This window comes from Onychostoma macrolepis, chromosome 10 (assembly GCF_012432095.1).
Source record: "Onychostoma macrolepis isolate SWU-2019 chromosome 10, ASM1243209v1, whole genome shotgun sequence".
Classification (NCBI taxonomy): Eukaryota; Metazoa; Chordata; class Actinopteri; order Cypriniformes; family Cyprinidae; genus Onychostoma; species Onychostoma macrolepis.
The window spans coordinates 17,145,527-17,160,670 of record NC_081164.1 but is presented as its reverse complement, the minus strand read 5'-3'; the positions used below and the strand labels follow the sequence as shown (position 1 = coordinate 17,160,670).

General features: G+C 40.1%; 1 protein-coding gene across 6 annotated transcripts in view; it reads right to left on the bottom strand.

Annotated features, from left to right (window-relative positions):
- Positions 1 to 15,144, bottom strand: part of ryr1a (ryanodine receptor 1a (skeletal)) — a 49,667-nt gene that overhangs the window by 29,569 nt on the left and 4,954 nt on the right. For all 6 annotated transcript variants that reach the window (XM_058789895.1, XM_058789894.1, XM_058789890.1 and 3 more), the window contains exons 9-47: positions 15,024 to 15,120; positions 14,841 to 14,915; positions 14,587 to 14,743; positions 14,319 to 14,483; positions 14,007 to 14,128; positions 13,627 to 13,819; positions 13,344 to 13,479; positions 13,152 to 13,247; positions 12,865 to 12,983; positions 12,646 to 12,779; positions 12,316 to 12,557; positions 12,048 to 12,240; positions 11,564 to 11,780; positions 11,380 to 11,484; positions 11,112 to 11,215; positions 10,950 to 11,033; positions 10,163 to 10,322; positions 9,725 to 9,872; positions 9,394 to 9,599; positions 9,064 to 9,238; positions 8,772 to 8,980; positions 7,980 to 8,338; positions 7,770 to 7,899; positions 7,497 to 7,657; positions 7,194 to 7,356; positions 6,880 to 6,966; positions 4,864 to 5,090; positions 4,271 to 4,715; positions 3,584 to 4,180; positions 3,301 to 3,501; positions 3,054 to 3,165; positions 2,063 to 2,203; positions 1,704 to 1,977; positions 1,453 to 1,567; positions 1,236 to 1,368; positions 952 to 1,046; positions 729 to 864; positions 289 to 475; positions 24 to 135 (exon numbers count right to left, since the gene is read on the bottom strand). In XM_058789895.1, the coding sequence (XP_058645878.1) occupies positions 24 to 135; positions 289 to 475; positions 729 to 864; positions 952 to 1,046; positions 1,236 to 1,368; positions 1,453 to 1,567; positions 1,704 to 1,977; positions 2,063 to 2,203; positions 3,054 to 3,165; positions 3,301 to 3,501; positions 3,584 to 4,180; positions 4,271 to 4,715; positions 4,864 to 5,090; positions 6,880 to 6,966; positions 7,194 to 7,356; positions 7,497 to 7,657; positions 7,770 to 7,899; positions 7,980 to 8,338; positions 8,772 to 8,980; positions 9,064 to 9,238; positions 9,394 to 9,599; positions 9,725 to 9,872; positions 10,163 to 10,322; positions 10,950 to 11,033; positions 11,112 to 11,215; positions 11,380 to 11,484; positions 11,564 to 11,780; positions 12,048 to 12,240; positions 12,316 to 12,557; positions 12,646 to 12,779; positions 12,865 to 12,983; positions 13,152 to 13,247; positions 13,344 to 13,479; positions 13,627 to 13,819; positions 14,007 to 14,128; positions 14,319 to 14,483; positions 14,587 to 14,743; positions 14,841 to 14,915; positions 15,024 to 15,120 (6,812 nt within the window). The remainder of the gene's footprint in view (positions 1 to 23; positions 136 to 288; positions 476 to 728; positions 865 to 951; positions 1,047 to 1,235; positions 1,369 to 1,452; positions 1,568 to 1,703; positions 1,978 to 2,062; positions 2,204 to 3,053; positions 3,166 to 3,300; positions 3,502 to 3,583; positions 4,181 to 4,270; positions 4,716 to 4,863; positions 5,091 to 6,879; positions 6,967 to 7,193; positions 7,357 to 7,496; positions 7,658 to 7,769; positions 7,900 to 7,979; positions 8,339 to 8,771; positions 8,981 to 9,063; positions 9,239 to 9,393; positions 9,600 to 9,724; positions 9,873 to 10,162; positions 10,323 to 10,949; positions 11,034 to 11,111; positions 11,216 to 11,379; positions 11,485 to 11,563; positions 11,781 to 12,047; positions 12,241 to 12,315; positions 12,558 to 12,645; positions 12,780 to 12,864; positions 12,984 to 13,151; positions 13,248 to 13,343; positions 13,480 to 13,626; positions 13,820 to 14,006; positions 14,129 to 14,318; positions 14,484 to 14,586; positions 14,744 to 14,840; positions 14,916 to 15,023; positions 15,121 to 15,144) is intronic.

Below are 15,144 nucleotides of genomic sequence, written 5' to 3'. Positions count from 1 at the left end.
CACTCAAACATTTGCATACTTACATGCATCTCAGGTGCACAGCGACCCAGCAAATCAATGAGAGCTGAGTAAAAGGACATGATGGCATTTCCCAGGTGGACTCTGTTCTCCTCATGCTGCTCTTCACCTCCAAACCTGACACAGCATAAACAAGAAACACTCAAAAACCTCTCTACATACCACTGTGAAACCAAAAAGTACCAAAACATCACACTGGGTGACTTTGTCAGGATAAAATTACTTTATTATACCACACGGTAATGCAGTACAGAGATAATTTGCACGCACATGGGGAAGCGTCTGTCTTTTTTAACAGTGGGTCCATCTCTTGCAGGATCTTCTGAGATCTTAATAGCCTCTTCAATGGCAGCAAGCAGACCGTTGCCCCCTTCTCCTCTCAGCGCGGGACCAAAACACTCAGGCCTCCTGATCAACAGTCGAACCACCACGTTAGCATTCTCCTCCACGCTCTCTCCTGAAATGAGAACATTACACAAAATGTTGAAAAACAATTCAGTTTAATTGTATTGAATTGATTTGAATTTAGGGATATTAGATGGGATCTGTTTTGGTCCAACAAAGCTGTACCATATATTATTATTATTATTATTTGATTTATATTAAGATTGTCACACTAACAAACAAACCAAGAGCATACAGTATCTAATGTATGCAAACTACACTCTCCTTTGTCCAGTTACAACCATCATCACATTATAAATACAAACCATTAACAAATACAGCAAAGCGCAGGAAATCCAGATACTTCTCGCCTCCACAGGGATTCCACCCAATATCTGGGTAACCTTTTGATAAAAGCATGGGGCAGCTCTGCAGACCACAACCTGCCAAGTACTTCACCACCTGCATAAACAGAGAAACAAAAAGAGTTTTCTGGCAGCCACAAAAACTGGTCATAAAGTTTTCCGCTTGTACTTTCGGTTGACATACCATCTCCAGGTCTTGCTCTTGGAGGGCCAGGGCAAGTTCGTTATTATCGATACAGGATGCAGCAGCAACATCAAGAGGAGTGGAGCCACGCATTCCTAAAAAAAGTGTTTACTGGTTGACTGATATGACAAAAAATAATAAACATTTATAGCTGAATATAATGAAATTTAAATTAGATTTACTTCAATTTTAACTAGGCTAAACAAACACATACTGGAGATGAAAAGTTGAATAAAAAGGAGAAACAGCTTAAAAAGGTGAGTTTCTCTAAAATCAGACTTTACCCAGCCCAATCCCACTGTTCTGCAGGAGGTAGCCCAGGTGATCAAACATTGAGCGCTGATTTTGTCTGCTGATACGGCAGAAATAACACAGGAAACGACAGCAGTTGGTCACCATTCGAGGGAATCTGATCTCCTGGTCAGAGAAAATGCTAATTAAATAAAAAAATCTTTCAAACCATTAAAATGTTTGAACATCAAAAAAAACAAAAAAAAGTACCTTGGAATCTCCACCTCCGAGTACGTTCACCATAACCTCCATGACTGTCTCATGCATCCCCAGAGCTCTCATCAGGTTGGGGTGCTGATAAAATACCCTGTTGCTCATAATATTTCTGAAAGAGAAAGACAAATGATGGTTGCAACTCCAGCGTGGTGTAAATGACAGTGTAAGCAGAAGGTATCCATTGCAGTTATTATTGTTACTTATTGAAGTTGAAGAGCTTTTTTAGGGTTCAATCATGCACTCACCCAATACTTTGGATCATCAGTCTCTCCTCTTCAGGCCCCATCTGTACGATGAGCAGGGAGCGGATTTGCCCCAGACACTCCAGTAGCTCCATTGTGTCTTGCACAGACACTGCATTGATAGTGTAGGCTTTGGGCAATGCTCGGATCAGCTCACCCAGTGCGTCGTACTGTCGGTGTAGCAAACTGAACATGAGCCGCACCAGCTCAGGGTTCTGAATGAAAGACTCCTGAGCCCAGTGGATCATGGTGTGGGAAATCAGCTCCTGCAGAGTACCTGTGACACAAGAGCAAAGGTTCATGTAATTACGGTGTGGAAAAAGGGGACTTTGAAGTCTAATATGAAGTAAAAAGACTTTTACTGGGTTTTTTATCTTCTTCAGGTTCAGGCTCAGCCTCTGGCTTCTTTCGCAAGCTCTTAACTTTCTCCACTAGTCTCAGGAGGCGCCCACGAAGAGAGGTGTCCACCTCCTCTTCCTGCTCCTCCTCTTCAATATGAACCCCTTTAACAGAGGAGGAGAATACATGTGACTCCATACATAATTGTTTGACAACAGTGACTCCTTGATGATTGAAAGAAATATGTTTTCCGAAGTCAGTGGTGATTTGGGGTGCCGTGACGTCTGCTGGTGTTGGTCCATTGTGTTTTATCAAGTCCAAAGTCAATGCAGCCGTCTACCGGGAGATTTTGGAGCACTTTATGCTTCCATCTGTTGACAAGCTTTATGGAGATGCTGATTTATTTTTCCAGCAGGATTTTGGCACCTGCCCACAGTGCCAAAACCACTTCCAAGTGGTTTACTGACCTTGATTTTACTGTGCTTGATTGGCCAGCCAACATGTCTGACCTGAACCCCATATGAAATCTATGGGATATTTTCAAGAGAAAGATGAGAAACAGTGGCTCTAACAATACAGACGAGCTGAAGGCTCAGTGCCTCAGCAGTGCCACAGGCTGATCGCTTCCACGCCACACCTCACAGATGCTGTCATTTGTGCTATAAAGGAGCCCTGAGCCCTGCATAAATGAACATGCTTTAAAGAACTTTAACTTTTCTGTATTGCAAATCCTTTTTTTGATTGATCTTAGGAAATATTCTAATATTTTGAGATACTGGATTTTTTTTACTTTCATGAGCTGTAAGCTCTAATCATCAAAATTAAAACAAAAAAAAACTTTTGAAATGTTTTTCAAATTACATTTACTTGTAATGAATCTAGAATACAATATATGAAAGTTTCACTTTTTGAAATAAGTTACCAAAAAAAACGATATTCAACGATATTCAAATTTTTTGAGATGCACCTGTATATGCTCTTTGAAAAGGGTTTAGTCTGTGTGGTTAAACTGACCACAGTGAGCCAAAAGGTCATGGTGAAATGTCAGCAGGTCATTCCGGACTTCCTCAGGAACGGGGCAATTTTCCTCCTCTGGACAGTTTTTAAAGCTCATCAACATGTTCACCTGAATAAACAGAGTAAGTGTAAATTTCAGCTTTTTTTTTCCCTGGACAGAAAACGCAGCCTTGGTATATATAAAGCTAAAAAAGCTTTATAAATACCAAGAATGAATAGCCTCTCCAGAGGGGCTGAACAGTACCTGTTCCTGTGGAGGGGAGCGGAATTCGCGGGTCTTGCGGGCTGTTTCTGCGGCACTCATTGTGAAGGCCAGCATGAGCTCATTATATCGCTGTCTCTGATTAGTCTGCACGTGGTTGACAAACCTGTCTGAGAAAGCAATGATGGCTTCCACTCTGTGACGTAGCTCACAGTCGCAGAAATATTGCAGGAGGGTACACATCTAAGGATGAGAAAGACAAAAAAAGTCAAAAAGTTAGAGAAATAGTAATATATTTGAAAGTCTTCAATCAATAGTACTTCACCTGAAGTTTAACAGACTCAGGAAGCTTCATGTGCAGCAGTCCCTCTCCCACATCCTCCTCTTCCTTTGCTTCTGCAACTGCTGCACCAGTTTCTTTCTCAACTTCTTCATCTGTTGTTTTCTCTCTATCCATTTTTTCTCCAGCATGTTCATCCTCCTTCCTTTCTTTTCCTGCATGCTTTTCATATTCCTCCTCCTCAGGTTCGAGCTCATCCTCCTCTTCAAGCTCTTCTTCCTCTTCCTCTCCCATTCCTTCATCCAGCAGCTCTCCTTTATTTTCACCTTCTGCTTGCTCCTCTTCCTCTTTTACCTCCATTCCTTCCTCTTTGCAGACCAGCTGTTGTTCAGCATCTCCAATTTTGGTAGCCTCCAGTTCTTCAGCTGGGTTCTCACCATCAGTGAAGACGGATGGTTCGATAAGCTTCAGAATGTGTTTGACGTCGCTGTCATCAAACACGCCCATTATTAGCAAGGTGCTGATGAGCTTCAGAATGGGCACGAAGTGGAACTCCACACTGCCACCTACGGGATCTCGCATGGCCTGCCCACCATCCTGCACGGCTTCTGTAAGCATGCTAAGGGCATGGTCTTTAAGCATCTGCAGTACAGAAAGACAAAAAGAGAAATTAAGATGCTAATTTTGTGGCAGTCTTTACGAGAAGACATGAATTTCATTTCCTCCACGTACCTGCAGAGGTAAAATGGGACTGAGGGTGTAGAGGTCTGCATTAGTACCCACAAATCCAGTTGGAGCGAAGTGTAGCTTGGGGCGTAGACAGGTGGTGAGCCCGACACCAGGAAGCGCATGGGCCTTCTCAGCATCTGAATAGAGGGTGATGCTACGTGTTTCATCTGTCATGGGCACAATGAACTCTTTATTAGTCATGAGACGGTTGCGCTTGGCAGACTCGAGGTGCATGGAGATGAGCAAGTCATAGTAGCCGCTACGGATGGGGCCGGGAAGGTAGGTGTTTTCGATGGCGTAGAAGAGCTGCGATTCGTCAACGTGGCTGCAGAGGGCGTGAGCGACACGGTTGTTGCCCAGAGCGCACACCGAGCCATACAGTTTCAGTGTGTGGTAATGGAACTTCATTAGGTCGGTGCACTCCGACAGTTCCAGGATGTCAATGCACCTGGAGAAGAGAGGAAAAGGTCATTTACAGTTTTGAAAGTTGAATTCTTGAACACACTGAATTCTTTTATTTAAAAGGAATTAAAAAGGAACTTTTTTTCTAATTTCTAATGAAATAACCAGGTACTATTTCCATATTGAGGTAATACCTGTTTTCTTCTGGAATGTGCAGCGCCATCATAATAAGAGGTTCCATACATTGCACCTTCCAGCCCTGCCTCTCACTCACACGGCCAGTATCAGGGGCCAAAAAGTGATTAGGCATCCGGCTCCATATGACAGGTGTCAACATCTGGACATCCAACCTGGGAGGACACTGAGGGACTGGGTTCTTATGGTCACTACGGAACATGGCTGCAGAGATGGGCATAATGTTCTGGATATAAAGAAGAAAAAGTAGAATAAGAAAACAGGGCTCCAGACAAAAAAATCGAGTAAGGAGTCATATAAGAAAAAACTTAGGCGCCAAATTATTTTTTTTAGGTGCCACAGAATAAACGCGTTTTATTTATTTGTTTTTTTTACATTTTGACATTTCAATCATACAGTCATGTGTTTGTCTACTCTTTTCTTGACTTTATCAGCATTTTAATCCATCTTATAGATGACCTGGGAACTAAGGTTCACTTAAAGTGGGAACTAAACGTCTTTTCCAACTTGAAATATACAGTCACAAAGAATTGTTTATTACACAGAATCTGTACCAATATCATGGACCATAAGAACTTTTAAGTAATTGCAATTCAATAAATTTAAGTTGGTCCAACTTAAAATAAAAAAAAGTGAACAACACATTTTCAAACTGTTATTTGTCAGTGTAACAGTGAATTGTCAAGTTCACTTAATGTATTTCTTTAATTATGCATTAAGTTGGCACTTTAGGAGCAAATATAGCGGCTTCTCTGAGATAGCTATAAAGGGAGGTTGGAGCCAGCTCCAAATGGGCGGGACTTGTTAATATTCCCTACACCAAACCCATATTTATTCAATGACATCATTGCCTTTTGAAGTTTAATCCAGCTGTATCACAGTTCTTGTCTTTCCATCCCCAACTGTAAGACCTCCTGAAATTATAATTAAGACTTTTCTTACACCATTTAACATATTTAAAACTTTTTATGGCTGTAAATTTTATACAAATAAATTGAGAGGTTTTTAAGGACCCACAGTATTTAAGTTAGCCCGTTGGGCAGGGCAGTGATACATTTTGGTAGCCCAACTGGAAAACGCAATAGCCCCGCGATTTTGCGAGCCCTGGGTTTCCTCAATTTTTTAAAGAAAGTGGTTAGGTATTGTTACGTGGCATTGTTTACAAGCTTTACAAGATTTCCACAGTTTGACACAGAATGAGCGATTACATGAGACATTTCAATAAGTGTAGGCTCTCTTATAAAATAGCCTACCTTTTGATATTAATTTACATTCATTTCATACTATAATAGAGAAAGATATAATGGGTTCACTTGCCGCTTGAGCTGAGGCCAAAAGTGCCAAAACCGTATTTATTTTGTTATGAATTTGGCAGAATGTTAAAGCTGATACTTTGTTTATTAAAAAGTAACAAAGCACAAAGCTTATTGTGATTACTGGACGACAAGTGCGCTGCAAACAGGCTAATATGAAGTTCACGTATTTACAGAACTCAGCATATAGCAGATCTTGATAACAAGAAGCCATATTAGTGATTATAAACGAGAATTGTTAACGATATGGCCAATATCCACACAACTGACAGCTTTACCTGTTGAAGTTTGTTCAAGTTGTGCATGAAATAGACACTGCTTTTCTGCACTTTAACTTCATTTTGTCTCAGTCATTTTGATCTCTCTTGCGCTGCACAACTGAGCTGGGTTTAGCAGGCATTTCGGTAGAGATGAGGACTGTTTGAAACTCTTTTTTCCCATTAAAACTTTAATGCGCATCATCTCAGTTTAATACGTGGACATAAAAGATGTGATCGCAAAACAATCAGGAAAAAAATTAAGTCATAACATAGTCGCCATTGGTGACCTCAGCAAAAACTTCACTCGCAAATTAATATTTTTGGTCGCAAATGCGACCGTTTTAGTCGCAGTTTGGAGCCTTGGAAAAAAGAACAATTTACATTAAAAATGACTGTATAATGTTTGTACAACAAAATGACATCTTTAGCATGAGATAGTGACCTTTAGTTTGCCGAGTTCCACCTGTAACATGTTCTGGCTTGACGGCAAACAAAAGACAGCAGGGAAGAGCTTAGTATTGGGTTCCACCTGAAACACAGAGAAAGAGCTTAATGTCACATTAAATGGACATAAAATTATGGTGCTTTTAAGAATATGTAAAATGAAAGAGATGAATAAATAAAAACATGAAAATAAGTAAATATTAATAAAAAATACAATTATTATATTATATTATATTATATACCACTTGGAACACTGCTGCAAACATATAGTCAAGTAGTTTAAACTACTTCACTTTGACCACTTTCTCTCACCTGATAGAAAGCATTGATCTCTTTCCCGTTGGCTGTAAAGGTCATCAGTCCTGTGTCCAAGTCCACCAAGCAGCCAATCACAAAATCCTCCTGGCTGATGCGTGTTTGCTGTGAGCTGCTAAACTCTCCTCCCCAAACCATGTAGCAATTGCTGCGTTTTACACTGAGGAAAGCAGAGGAAAGACACTGTATTATTCTGAGAAAGTGATATGAAATGGTTTAAGTTAAGCCTGGGTCCTTACTCATGTATGCCTATTCTGGTGGAAAATGTACTAAAGTATGTAGCAGCATGAATGGTCTTACCTGTCATGAATGTTGCCTTTATCATCCCCAACAGTAACAGTTACATTTCTGACTTTAACAAGATCAAAATGTGGGTCATACTGGTGGTAGTCAGGAGTGACCCACCCTACCCACACTCCACTGGGCTCCTGTCCGGCAAACACCCGGACTGAATAATAATACTGGTGGAATGAAAAGAAGGGCTTTTATTATACATGACAACATTGTCAAGGATCAAAGCATTATTTAGATGAAATTCTACAAGTGTTGAAGATTATAAAATTCCATCCATACAGTCGTTGTGTTTGAGATAATATCAGCATCGTCTCGATCATCTGGGACAACGTCTTCCATCAGACGAGGCACTGTTGGAACTACCGGTGGTGGGGCAATAAATGCTGCCTTCTTCGCCTTGGAAAAAAACCTGGAAATCATGGATACTTAGTCATTTCAGAATCAAAAGAGAGGATTTACAAATCCCCCATTGATTGTATATTCTCTCACCCTCTCTTTTTGCTCTTCTCTGTGGTGGTGTCCTTCTCATTCTCGCCCTCTTTGTTGCCAGGAAGTTCTTTTGGGACGGATGGCTCTTTTTCTTTTTCATCTTGCTCCTTACGAGTGGCTGACTTCTTCAGGAGCTCAAATTCAGATTCGGGGTCCACCTCAAGAGCCTCATCTTCAGGGATAGTGAGGGTTCGGGTGAGGGGTGAAGCTCCAACCGGCACCTTGAAGGTTTCGTGGAATTCGATTGGCATGCTGAGTCTAAAGAATAGAAGGTCTGTGTTGGCATTCTGAGACCCAAATGTCCTATGGGTCAGTTTCAGACAGGGGGCACTATCCACTGTTCCATCCACACGGGACACCTGTTGGAGAAATTAAAGATGAAAAGGGTATGAGACAGTGTCATTTTAGTATTTTTTTACTACTATAGTATTTATTTATATTTTGAAGAATATTTGATATGTTCAGTTTTCATTTTAATTTTAGTTAAAGTTCTAGGAATTGTCATTTATTCATTATTTTATTTATCTAATTTAGTTTTTAATTATTTTGATTTCTGTTTTAGGTTTAATCATTTTAGTACTTCATCTTATTTCAGTTAGTTGCAACATTTTTGCAACATTTGAGATTTATCAAAGTTTTTCCATCTAAAATTTATATTTCATTTTATTTCAGCTTTGTTTTAATGAATGAAAATGATTTGTAATAGTTTTAGTTCAGCTTAACTCAACGTGAAGACCTGCAGCTGAGCTGTGCAGATTCACATGAATTAAGGCATTTTGAGTGAGTTTGTACCTCAATATGAGGGTGGTCTGTTGGCACAGGCACAAACTGGGGCAAACTCTTGCTGAACCACATGGTAATATCTCTCTTCATGTTGATGGCAAAAGGCTCGAAACCTTCCTGTAGGCCACAGATTGTGAAGTAACGCAGGCTGCTCACATTCTGCCCAAGGTTGATACGGCCAACCTGAGACAGCCCCAGACTGCACACAGGGATGAAGCCTACTCAGGAGAACAATAGACATATTATTAAATGTCACAGCAACTAATAATGTCTCAATCTTATTCCTCTTCATGACTCTCACCTTCTCCGATCTCAATGTCTTTGAAGGCCATCTCAGATCCAGAGTCACTGATAAGCATTTCTCCATTCAGAGTAAACATGATGTTCTGCTCCGTCAGGTCAATCATGCAGCCCACCACGTCACCAGACTGCCACTGCCGGCCAAACGGCTCATTCCCTATGTGCCAACGCTGAGCCTATGGTTAAAAATCAGATATATTATATTATACAGTACTGTTCAGTTTCATTTTTAAAGATATTTATATTTTATATTTTATTTAGGTGCAATTAATAACTGTAGAAGGTTCTTAAAACAAAGAAGCCCCGAAGAACGCTAATGAAATTTAAGTACCTTAAATCCATTGAAGACATAGGCCAGGTCATCTGATCCCAGCTCTCTGTCTGCATGGACGCTTGGTCTTGCCCACCCAACTCTCATCTCTCCCACTGTTACCGCCTCAAACTCAAAGTACCACTTTCCCTGGGTTATGGCGTAGGATTTCTCTGCCCTGAACACGCGGATCTTATCACTCCGACCACTGCCAGCCCCATGTCCACCTAAAATAAATGGTCACAGAGGCTTCAATGAGTAAAAGTTTACAAATACAAAATTAATTAATTGAATGATTTTAAGCTCCCTTTGAAGAGGCTGATTTGGTAAATGATAAGTTGTACAGACTCACTGCTCTCCTGGTCAGGTGGCTCAATATTGTAGCCATAGCCAATCAGAGTTCTTACAGCGGCACATACACTGTCACGATTGGTCTTTTTCGTTTTTTCATCCAGTAGATTGTATGGCACAAGACGTGGGTTGCGCTTGTTCACAATGTCCTAAAACAAATCAGAAGCAGATGAAGCAAACCCTAAAGAAAGATCAGGAATTAAAATGCTAATCTCATAAAAAAATTCCCTATAATTATTATTGTATATCCTAATATTTCCAAAAGATTTTAGGAAAGAATACTTCTATCAGAAAACTGTTGAATAAGAGTTCTCAAGTACAAAAATATGAAGAAAAAATCTTAATAAAAACTTAAAATGTGTCAAAATGACTTGCTCTGGATGCATTTTGTCATTTATTGTTATATTTTGTTGCTCCTGAAAAAAGTGTGCAGCCCTACCTGAATAATGCTGTAAGTCCAGCCTTGACGAACACGGTCTCGAGCCCAGACGTTGTGTCCGTTTTCAGCCAGTCTTTCCACGAGTGTGTTCTGATTCGGTGTCAGTTTCACATGGTTGAGGTCCAGAGGAGCAGGTTTGTATCCATTACTTTGCATATACCTAAGAATTAAATCAGAAACTAATTTAACTTTAGACATTATTTTACTTTTGTCATTAAATGATTTATTTGTTTAGTACAATACTGTTCAAAAGTTCAAGTTCAGTAAGTATCTTATGCTCACAAATGCTGATTTTTTAAAATAAAAAATACAGTACAAACAATAATATTTTGAAACATTATTACAATTAAAAATAACTTTTAAATTCTAAATTCTCTGATGGCAAAGCTGAATTTTCAGTAGCTATTATTCCAGTCTTCAGTGTCACATGATCTTTCAGAAATCATTCTAATATGCTGATTTGGTGCTCAAAAACATTTCTTATTATCAATGTTGAAAACTACTGTTTAATATTTTTGTGGAAACCAAGATACATTTTTTTCAGGATTCTTTTATGAATAATAAAGAAAAGCATTTAATTGTAACAGAATATTTAACAATAGTCTTTCCTGTCAATTTGATCAATTTGAATGCATTCTTGCTGTAGTATTCATTTCTTTAAAAAAAATAAATAAATACTGACGACAAAACTTTAATATTTAATTATTAATTTAATACAAAAGCAATTAAGACTCCATTATTACTTTATTAGTGCTAAGTGATTATAAAAATATTCTATAATGCTGACGTTTTAGGAAGTTTGATTTTCTTCAAGTTCTCCTCTGCTTTTTCGTCACCCATGCCAACGTGACATCCTAAAGCCAGAAGAGTCCTATAGAGACAACACAGAGAAACAGGGATTAATTAACCAGACAGAAACAAACATTTCAAATCTCAGTATTTCACTCACTTCAGTGTCTCTCCAGACATTGCCAAGTTGTAGTTCTTCTCAGGCTCCGGAAGGCTCTGGAAATCCACTAGACAAGGATGCAGCTTCTTGTTGTCATCACGAAACTGAAAGAGTGTGGACAGCAGACCGTCAGCATTGAGTATGAATTGATACAGAGAAAAATCAACAAAGAGACACATTATTCATATATTAAATGTGTTTATTGTGCACATGGTATTTTGATTATATCCTTTAATTATATATTTATCTTATGTAGTCATAAACTGACCGGTCCATAGGTCCAGCCCTGCTCAATTCGAGTGACGGCCCACAGCTCATGGCTGTTCTCAGCCAGTTTCTCTCTAATCCGCTCTAGATGAGGAGGAAGTACAATCTGCAGAAATAATTCAGATGGCAAAAATCAGGTCACTTTATTAATATATCCCTTTTAACTACATTTTTTAAAATCCTACCTGCACAGTGTCCACCGGACAGGGAGTGAAGGCAGTGTGGGAAAGAGACTGGGTCGGTCCCAAAAGGTTTCGGACCCCATCAAAGTCGTGCTTGTACTCTTTAATGGGCTCAATTCTCAGTCTATCTTTGGGCAGAACTGCCTCATAACACGGGGCATAACCGGGAGGAGGAAGGAATTTGAAGTCTCCATGCCGTCCACCAAGAAGAAACCGAACTCTGTGATGGCAAAAAATTGGAACGCATTTTTGAATTTGTCCTATTAGGTCAGGTGCAATGCTGCTCTGAGAAGGCCACTTTCCTGCAGAGTTTAGCTCTATCACACCTATCTGGAAGTTTCTAATGATCCTAAAGACCTTGATTAGCTGGTTCAGTTGTGTTTAATAAGGGCTAGAGCTAAACTCTTTTAAATGGCGGCACTCCAGGAACAGAACTGGAGTTTTAAGTTGAACATTAACGTGTTGAAATTAAAGGTTTGGCTCTTACTTGATCCCAGCTGAGAAGCTGACCGCAGGGAAAAAGAGGCCATCCAAGTTGAAGTTCTCGAACATGCCTTGAACAGGATGTCCATTGATCCGAAAAGAGATGCTAGGAACGCTCAGATCCAAACAGCAGCTCACCACATCTCCAGCCGCAAGAATTTGTGGATTTGATGAGGAAACCTGACGTAGTACTCGACCTGAGAGCATAATGTTATAGATGAGCACATTGGGATATCAATGTGCTGGAACAGATGGAGGAAGGTAATCCTCACCTGTCCACAGATGTAGCCCATCAAAGCCATAGGAGTAAAGATCATCTCCAACTCCATTGCTTCCCCATCCCTCTCCTCCTCCGGGGTAGGGGCTGTAACCCTCGGTCAAAGCCCAGCCAACACGAAGGTGACATACCTGAGCAGTCAAGAATGACTCCACATGGTCTACGATTAACTCGTAGTACCACTTCTTATATTGTGTAGAGCCTTCACATGTGCCCAGAAAAATGTTGGGTCTCATACTGCAAAACATCAAACATGAGCTCCAGATGCCAAACAAACTAATCTACATATCTCTTTTAAGATATATTATTTGGTTTGTAGTCAGACCTGGTGACATAATTGATGATGTTGGTCTGCAGGAGGAGATCACGCCCTGGAAGCAGATTCTCAGTGATCAGATTCTGATTGGACCTCACGGCTACACCATTACACACGCATAAAGAGCAGAGGACATCTAGAACCTACAACGAAAAGTCACCACAGGACAGATACGATTGAAGGTGCAGTCCAGAAAACTTTCAATCTTGATTACGAAAAGATATCAACCTTGTGATTGCGTCCATGTTTGTCCAGAAGCGCAATGATAGATTTGATGTGGTTCTCCTGGATGATGTTAAGCACCTCAGGACTTTCAATAAGGATACAATACAGCACCTCCAGAATGCCTAGCAGTTAAAATATGCACATATACACTACCATTTAAAAGACATTTTTAAGAAAAAATCCTTTCAATCAGCAAGGATCCATTAAATTGATCAAGTCTATTCTATTAATCAAAGAATAAAAAAAAAAAAATCATGATTCAAGCTTTTAAATAAATTATGGCTTCCTACCTGAGGATGCCTCCAAGCGGTCCAGTTTGCTGACCAACCAGTCAAGATTATCACAGAACAAAGCACAATTTGCCCTGTTTCCTCTGATCAGAGATGCTATCGGAGTAAAATAAATTGGGCTTTACATTTTTTCAAAAACACTGTGGCTAAGCATGCATTACATGTTACAATTAATAGTAAACACAGCCATACCCAGCAGCTCATAAAATAAGTTGACTATCTCTTTCCAGTACTCCGCTGCTTCCTCCCCGGCAAATTCTGAGAAGTGGGCTGAAGTGTTGTAGACATTCAGCCGATCAACACAGTCCAATACGAGGCTGATCATGCCCTATGCAACAAAGCAGACCTTGGCAATTATGCGTGTATGTTTTTGTAAATGTTATATGTAGTGAATGTAAAGGCAATATATGAATTAGTATAAATGAAATTTACATTTTTATTTGCATTTGTATATATATTTGCCAGCATGTCTAACCTCCTCTTGGAATAGATTCTGTCGGTTCCTTAAGGAGCGCAGTTTGGTCTGCTTCTCCTCATGTTCCAGCTCCTCCTCTGGAGGGCGGAAATAGAAGATGAGATCCTGCAAGGACAGAACCACGGCATCTAGAGGCAGAGATGAGGACGATGGGCCTGGAGATTTACTCTTCCCTCTCAGGGAGTCCAGACCCCTGTCAGAACAAATAAATATTATTTATCTTTACCCTGATATTTACCCTTAATAAAAAAGCAAATGTTTTAATTAAATCAGTGTTAATGGTGCTAAGCTGATCTATCTGGTCTGTTTTGATGGCTTTTGGGCACTTTTTAGCTTTCATCCTAGAAGACTAGCTTAAACCACCATAGGCTTTTTCTTACTTAATGAACTGAGTGAAGAGTCCTGTTGTGCTATAGATCATTCTAGCAGCCTGGGATTCTGCTGTTTGAGAACGCGCCACAGTCAGAGCATCATCCATGTGACCCTCCTGATGAAGTATAGCCTAAGAAAAAACACACACATATTAGCACTGGTGAAATCTGTGAATTGTGCAGTTTCAGGCCTGACTAGAGTTAATTTACACTGCTGTGTCTGGAGTCAGTAAGATTTTTTTTTTTTTGGAGGTCTCTTATGATCACCAAGAATGCATTTATTTGATACAGTAAAACAGTAATGTGCAATAATATTTGTACCTTCCTTTTCAGTGGCCCCAGCCGAGCAGATTTGGCATCCACTGAGGCATATGTGAGCCACAAGCTGGTAGAGACATGCTGAACAAAGCACATGGACTCTCCATACTTGATCTCTGGGATCCCCATTCCCTCCACATCACGTTTCTGAGCCACCTCAATCTTCTCCTACTCAGTCACATGATGTTTGACATCAAAGATTGTTAGAAAACATTTTCAAAAGGGCAACCTCCCAGAGAGTAAGATATAAAGCTGAGAGCAGTATACAAACCTTTGAAGCACGAAAGCAGAAAGCAGAGTTCTTTGTATTCGCTTTTTCCGCATCCACAAGCAAGAGTCCTTTCTCTTCATCCAGAAACAGATACCTGCCTGTGGTGATGTGACGCACTCTGAAGGATTGACCCCACTTCATGTGGCTACCACTCCACCTGTGTACAGGTTGAACATCAGCTCAAAGGAAGAAAAAAAACAAAACAACAGCTTTTCTTCTTGTTAAGGCATTTGCAGTATACAAATGGCACCAACCCAATGCGAAGAGGCTCCAGCCTCCACAGAGATCTGGCGTGGCTGCACACGGCTCCACCTTCATAGTGAGCATTTCTGAAAAATCATGCAAAACAAGAAAAGATTGACTGTGGTGCATGTTTACACTTAAAAAATGACATTAAATTGTTTTGCATTACATTAGCATATGGCTTTATATCTCACCGTCTCTGGTCATCACCCTGGTCAGCAGCAGGAATTGTTAGACATTCATCCATGTGCCCGTGGAAAAGACGCAGAACATGCCCTCCAGTGAGGTACCCTGAACAAAGGAAACATCACAAAA